General features: G+C 39.6%; 1 gene segment (V, D, J or C); it reads right to left on the bottom strand.

The window, feature by feature from the left end:
* Positions 1-250: 250 nt before the first annotated feature.
* Positions 251-8,111, bottom strand: part of LOC140453718 (Ig heavy chain C region, membrane-bound form-like) — a 21,828-nt gene continuing 13,967 nt past the window's right edge. Inside the window, 5 exon segments of the C gene segment in view lie at positions 251-380; positions 520-647; positions 3,468-3,797; positions 4,251-4,559; positions 6,577-6,888. Of these exon segments, the coding sequence occupies positions 372-380; positions 520-647; positions 3,468-3,797; positions 4,251-4,559; positions 6,577-6,888 (1,088 nt within the window).

Raw genomic sequence — 8,111 nt, 5'->3', positions numbered from 1 at the left:
AATTTTCTGTACATCAGTAACAGTCACAAGAAAGGGAATACAAAGGCTCATCAGAAAGGGTTACATCAGTAACAGTCACAAGAAAGGGAATACAAAGGCTCATCAGAAAGGGTAGACAACCATTCTGAGTAAGGAACAAATAAAAACAAAAAAAATGGGCTTCAAACAACTGGGAAGCTACAACTTTTTCCAACCACAACCATATCAAAGATATCAAAGTAAAAAGGAAAATCCATCAATAATTGTCTCAGTTACATGCTGATGAACTGAAGTCATCTCACTGCTAGAGTCAACAACAGGACAGATTGTAGATTGGGGATTCAGAGATCTTGATAAGCAGATCAGGAAAAACAAAGGGGTCCACAATTCATTCACTTAACCTGGAAAAGAGAGATAAAGCAATGACGCAGACATTTATGATCAGGGTCTTTCAGATTTAATGTTTATTCAATGGCACACTTAGAGATTTCACAAAACATATTGTGCTGCTTGTCGTGAGAAAGATGTGATTATTCTCACCTTCACCAGAGTGACGGCAGCACTGTAGAAGATACTCAGGAAGAACAAGGTGATGAACGTGGAAGCAGTTGTCCAGATGTTGCTGTTATCATCCTCATAGTCTTCAATCCAATTGCGATCTATTGAATCTATGAATATAAAGCCGAGAGAACACATTTAGATTGTTTATTGATCCAGATCGATCTATCTGCATCTAAGTCATGTAATTAGAGACCATTACATCTTTATAAAGCAGTCAGATATTTCTCAAATGTGACTTTTATCTGTATCTATTAGTGCATTATTAACTCTCAGCAAGAAATTACAAATACTAACTGCACATGTTCTTTCTTCATTGTCCATGTCAGAATGTTTTAAATTATTTTTCTTTTAATCTATTATTTAAGGATATTATTATTTGAGGAATGCTTATTATGAATGATTATTTTAATTATATCATTATATTTTAAATATAGGCTGTGACAGCACTTTAATTGAAAATTGTGGCCATCACTGAATAAAAGTTCAAATGTGGTTCTCATCTTTATGTATTGGTGACCAATTGCTTGGCAAATCGTGAATATAAGTGACACCACAGTCAGGACATTGCTTCATATTTTTGTTTGTAGGATCTGTATATTTAGGAATAAGTTTTTGTACATGTGTCCCTTAATTTATTTGATCCACTGCTTGGTGTGTTTGGTTTTCCTTTAATGTTTGTGCATATGGTTATGAGAGTCTCTTACTTCACTCTTGCCCATGTTGGAGTCTGTGCATGAATAAACATATTCCTGTTCCTTTACTGCTGGTGTGCTCATGTGTTTGTGTACCTAAATTTTGGTCTTTTCACATTGTGTAAGCATCATCACGCTAATATGCCACTTCATTGCTGCTTATGCTCATCTTGTAATGTCTTTGTGAGTGTTCACTTTTCATTAGTGCTGTCTAAAATGTGTTCTTATGTGTCTGTTTCAGATCCTACCTACACTGGGTTATTTTCATGTTTATGCTGAATAAATGTTATCACACAATGTTATGTTTTGATGGATGTTTAAATTTATATGATGATGTTTGGTTGTGTGGCAATCTTTCCCAAACCATCTCCTGAGAAGCTTGTTTGTGTTATTGTTTGTGGATGCTTGCTGATGCTTGTGCCCATTATCCTTATTCAATAAACACCCCTCTATTTGTTAACCTATGCACTTGTGTGTCTGCATGTGAGACTCTGAGTTTGTGTGTACGTATGATAATGTCTATATGCTGATCAATGTGATTTAAAAATAACTAATTTAGCTGCCTCTGTCATCGTATGTTTGTGATTCTGAAAATGGGAAAAATAATGATATTAATAATTATCTCTGTGCATTTACATACCAGTGTGAGTTGACATGTGGGAGGACATTTTTCAAAATTTTTTATCTGTGTGTTCATGCGTGTATGTCTGTATGCATTGTGCTGTATGAACGTATATGTATTCATGCCCATTTGTGTGTTACGGTGTGTCTATGTTTCTCATGGTTATGTGTGAGTACCCCTGTTCATTTGTGCAAATGATTTTCATTCCGTGTATGTGAGTTTTTGTATGAGCTTAGGTGAGTGTTCAAGTACTACTTGCATGTGTGGCTCTGTGCGAGTATGCGTGTGTGACATCTTATCTATATGCACATTTCGGTGTGCACATAAATATGTGTCTTTAGGTGAGAGCCCGTATATGTGTCATTACGTGTGTATTTGCGATCATCTCTCTGTATTTGTTCTTATACCAGACTGCAATTTTTATTATTCTAATTTGTTGTTCTAATTTTAATGGATTGCCCATAATTAGATTTGACCTTGGTGTTGTAGGAAACATTTCCCATCGTCGTGGCGAGATAAGCGTTTTATGAGCAACTCTTCTGTTGCAGTGATAGAATTTCTGTCTCTGAGATAAAAGGCGTGAGTTCAAATCCCCACTGATAACATTTCTGAATATGTTTATTAGAAAATGTCTACTTGTGTTCTGTATGTGAAACAAAATGCTATCGGGTATTCAAATACCAGAATTCATCCCATATGCTCCAGAAAACTGAGACAAAACTATGGAATTCAAACCGGGACGATGCAAACACCAGTTTTGGATCATGGGAATCAATGATAATCATTTGTTAACAGAGCCCAGTGTGTCCAACATGCTTCAAAGGTATTATTTTGCAGGGAAATGTTAAATCTTTGGACAGTAAGCAAGAAGCTGACTGTTCTGTTAGTAACTGGGTTACATTACAGAGGACATCTACCATGAAAACTCTGCACAGGGAGCAAGAGGACAGACCATTCAACGTTCCCCTCCCCTCTGCTCCACTACAAATTATCTGTCGAGTCTCTTTGGTGTGAAAGTGAAGATACATTCTGTCATGCGCTGGTGCAAGATCCCTGGAAGTTCCCCAGAAACAAAGGTGACATTCAAACTGTTCTGCACTCTTTACAATTGGTATGTTCCAATCAAGTTTAATTTTAAAGTGTCTTAAATTTACATTTCCAATTGGTGCAATGTGGCAGTTTAAAACTGACCTGAATTTTGTAAGAATGTCCAATCGGGGGAATCAAGAACACCAAGTTCAAAACTCATGCTCTACCCTTGACATAAAATGGACATTGTCAGATTTTGTCACAGAGGGATTTAGGATGGATAATGTACTTGGTGGAATCCTGCAATGAGTGAGCTTTACTCTGTCTCTGACCCAGGGTATATCTGAGCAGAGAACATTAACTGCACAAGACACTCATCCTAGACCTGTTAATAATTCACTTTAACTACACAGATGCAATGTAAGTCAGAGTGAGAAACAATTAATTCAGTATTTAACTCACAACTGGAAGAAAAAAAACTTTATTACTTCTGTTGAATTATTAAATGCAACTTTGAGATTTTTATTGACATGAATTAACAGTGTCCATTAGTGCAAGTGAAATGTTTACAAAACTCGGTTTACCGCTGGATTTATCGACTGTTCTGTTGATGATCTTTAGTGGAATCGCTTCATGTCCCACCACACAGGAGTAAGAAGCACCGCTGGCCCACTCCTCCGCTGTAATGGATAACAGGCTGTACATGAAGAAGGAGATGTTGTCGCTCTCCGCCATCACCTCTGTGTTCTTGTAGTTACTGGGATTCACCGGCTTGTCATTGTTTGTCCACTTGACGAAGATCTCTCGGGGGGAGAAACCTCTCACTAAACAGGTGAGGGAGAGAAACCTCTGAGCGGAAATTTCTTCTGTTGGTGGCAGGAGGACCGACACTGATGGCTCCAGCGGATTAATCACTGCAGAATATTTGAGACAAATATAAATCAATCAAAAAATCCTGAACCAATATCACAATTTCACTATATATTAAAATATGCCATGTTTAATTTGGGATTTATTCACTTCCGTTTACTAAAGGAGCAGAATGGTACACATTCTGTCCAGTAAAAAAAGTAGTGTTTAATGTGAAAGTTGCCTCCATGTTTCCAGCCCACAACAAGGGCATTCTCTCCAGCTGTCATGCTGTTGGTGACATCAAAACCCTGGCTTCTTCCCACTTTATCTGACTTCATCAGAATACAATATCCTTTGGTCCATCTTTTTCTTAATCAGCTACCTAGCTATCCTGCCTTCAGATGCATCATTAATCCTCCCAACGGTGTTTGGTCGTTACCAATCAAAGCCTACCATTGATGTAACTGGATCTGGATTACACATGGGATCCTTTGTGCTTTAATCTCACTGCTCACCTTTCTCCTTGTGGATGGAATCTCTCAGCGGAGTCGGTAGATTCTGATGGTATACCACACATTCAAAAGTAATGCCACTCAGCCAGGCTTCAGTAGAAATGTCTAATTTGCTGATCACGCTGTCGGGATTCTGTCCAGGATGGTCAGAAATCTCTGATTTCAGAGGCTTCTTTTCTTGTTTCCAGGTCACGTTGACTCCAGAAGGAAGATTGGACACAACGCAGGTTAACGTCACCGTCGCCTCCAGTAAGACTTGTTCTACTGGCGGTGGGAGGATTTTAACGGTGTTAGGGTGGCACTCGGTATCTTCTATGAAACAAAAATCAAAGTCAATGAAAAATGCCCCTTTATGATACAAACAGCCAATCTTCAGATTCCTTCTTCACAGGGTGAAGACACCACCTTCAAAATGGCAACTCCAACTATTGCTGAAACGATGCTTACTATTGTTGATGTATTTTGATTTGTGAAAGCATTTGTGATTATCTATAACATACCCTGTGTAATTATTCCGAAAGAACACTGGCTTTGTAACAAGTGAAACCTGTCAAAAAAGTCAACTCATCGAAGATACCATCATGTAACCCATGGAATTACGTTTCTTTCAGAGTTTGTCTCTCACTTAAGACCATCTATTGATACTTGTGACAATAGTAATCTGAATATAATGAGTTCATTTCCATGTTCATAACCCTTAGGTGCAAATGCTGCTGGTCACGCTGACTGCCAAATCACATCCCAAAATTTGGACAAATTATAATAAATAATAACTATTCTCTTTGCAGAGTTCTAAAGTGTTACAGGAGCGGTGAACAGCCATGGAAATTCTGTTCATTATATTTAACGTGATCAAAAATAACTTTGCGTTATTGGTGTGATGTCATTCTCTAATTTATGTCATTGTTCCTCACATTGTGAGCTGTGTTTGGAGTAGATCGGACAACAAGACATTGAGTACAGCATTCGATATCGAGAAGGACACCCATCTCCTTAAGTCTTTCCCTCCATTCAGTTAGTTCATAACTGGTCTGTACTATCACTTTATTTACCAAGCTGGATTTTTTAATTTCTTCATAGAGCAGGGGAGAAAAAAACAAACAAAAATGTCTTAAATTAATCTACAAACGCGATGGAAATGTACATTAGTTTTATAGACATCCGCTACTCACTGTGTAAACATTGCCACCCCAAACCAGGCTAAATCAGCCTGTCTCGAGTTCCTCGTTCACTCATCCCTATTGGAGTGTTCTTACCAGAATTTATGCTCCTGCCTCATCCACTAATTACAGAGAGCATCTTAAAGAACTCAGTGAGATCACGTTTATCCCAGTTCATCAAATGTGATACCCACTTGGTCTGTGATCTGATTCCATAAATGAAGTTAAAGAACTCAGTACCTGATAAAGATCGATGTCGTACAGTGTCCAAGGCCAACAGTTCATTCCTGAACAGGGAATGAACGTATTGAACTGAATACTGAATACTGAAAACTGAATACTGAAAAATACTGAACGTATTTTGATTTATTTTCAAGTAAGGGTCACTGCATATTTTAACCACGTCATTTTGAGACCACAACACCATAAGATAGAGGATCAGAATAAGGCTGTTCGGCCAATCCAGAGTTTAGATCAGAATGATGCTGGAAAAGCACAGCAGGTCAGGCAGCATCCGACGAGCAGGAAAATCGACATTTCGGGCTAAAGCCATTCTACTGTCTTCTCCCCATACTAAACAAGAGCCGATCTATCTCTGGCTTGAATACACACAATGGCCTGGCCTCCACAGCCCTCTGCAGCAACAAGTTCCACAGCCTCATCACCCGCTGGCTGAAGAAATTCCTCCCCATTTCAGTTCTAAACGGTGCCCCTTTGACCCTGAGACTGTGCCCTTGGGTCCTAGTCTCGCCTACCAGTCAAAACATCTATCCCATGTTCACTCGACCTCAGTCTCTCAGTATTTGCTATGTTTCAATCAGATATCTCTCCAATATCCCCCCTCCACCCCCAAACTTATCCTTGAAGCGGTTACCAGGCAAGGATTCAGCACTCTGAATGCCTCTCCCAGCATGGTAAGGCAACAAACTATTTAACAAAGCTCACTGACAATTTATCTATCTTCAACAGAGAGGAGACATGCTTTTCTGACTTGCCAAAATGTTGAATTATGAGCAATGCTAATGTAACACTCAAACTGAAATGAGATACGTGGCATGTTGGGAAACAAGAAGCTGTCCCGTGCTGTTTACTATGCCTGATAAATTAGTATGTTTGATTCACATCAGAGATCAGAGTGATTTGTAGCTCTCTCAGTGTGTGTCTCTTACCCTGGAATGCGGTGATATTTTTACTTTGAATGTTCTCTCCATGAGTGACCTGGCAGGTATAGACTGCGCTGTTGAACCATTCACCATAAGGGACCATCAGCCGACTTGTCACCGAGAAGTTCCCGTTCGCCTCACACACGGGAGACGTGAAGAAGCCAGAATCCAAGGGTCGGCCATTTTTCAACCAAATCACGGAGATTGACTTCGGATGGAAATCGATGATTGAACAGACGACGGTTGCAAACTTGCTGCTTGCGATTTCTTCACTGGAGCTCACAGTTAGGAGAAGAGTTGGTGGGAGAATATCTGGACCTTTAGGAAACACATCGCATAAATTATCTGACGAATTTCATAACAAATACAATCAGTTCTCATATATCAAGGTTTCTTGTGGTTAATGGATACAAGAATCATAATTGTGCAGAGTGCTGGAGAAGCTGGGATCCACACAGGAAGATCAGCAGGACAATGTGAAAGGCTAAAATTATAGGACACAGCAAGGGAGTCAAGGAGGCATAGAAACTATAGACCAGTAACATCAGAAGGGAGATAGCAATGTTGGATGGTATTCGTTTTAATGACAGAGTCTGATGACCAAGGCAGGTGAATTACCGGCATAAATGAGGAAATGACACGGTTGCTATCACGGAGACATATTGAGAGCGGGGCAGGAGTGGTCTATTCAATATTCCAGGATTGAGTGCCATCAGGCGAGACAGGGAAAGATGGAAAAGGATGGGGGCGGGGGTGTGTGGTACAGAATGTTGCTTCTGTCGCAATTCTGACAAGAGTATTTTAGGCTGTAAAGAGAAATGAAACCATGGATACCTCCTCGAACAAAGACAAATGGACAGTACTTCAAAACCAAAATACAGCAAACATAATTACTGGGAGAGCACGATAGACCTTACTATAGGTCCAAAAGACCAAGTGCAGATACATGGGCAAATTTCAGAGAAATGTAAATTAAATAGGGGAATGAGAAAAGAGGTTTTTAACTTCCTCAGCATAGGCTTGGATCTTCATTTTGTCAAAAATTTAGAGGGAGCAGAATTCTGAAAATGCCCCCAGGAGAATATTTTAACAAAGAATGTGTTTAATACTGAGAATTTTAATCCAGACCTTGAAAGAGAGGGGTGAACCTGGACTTAACTTTAGGGAATGAAGTCGACCCAGTGGGTAAAACCTCAATGGTGGAGCACTTTGCAGACAGTGATCGTAAATCAGTTGGATTTCAGATTGTACTGCAAAGGAATAGAAATTGCCCCAATGTTCTGAAAAGGGGAAGGACAATTTTAGTAAGATCAGGTCATGACTTGACCAGAGTGGACTGGAAGCTGACACTTATTGGTAAATCTGAGTCACAGCAGTGTGACACATTTAAGAAAGAGATAGGAAAATCACAGGGAGGACATTTCCCAGGAAGCCACTGCATGGGATCAAGAATGCAGTGGGCTCTGGACACCAAAGGGGATGGAGGGTGAGATAAAGAGAAACAAGGGAGGCTTCCGGTCTATACTGAAATCTCAAAACAA

Source organism: Chiloscyllium punctatum, chromosome 27 (genome assembly GCF_047496795.1).
Source record: "Chiloscyllium punctatum isolate Juve2018m chromosome 27, sChiPun1.3, whole genome shotgun sequence".
Classification (NCBI taxonomy): Eukaryota; Metazoa; Chordata; class Chondrichthyes; order Orectolobiformes; family Hemiscylliidae; genus Chiloscyllium; species Chiloscyllium punctatum.
This window is presented reverse-complemented; position numbering and strand designations above follow the sequence as displayed.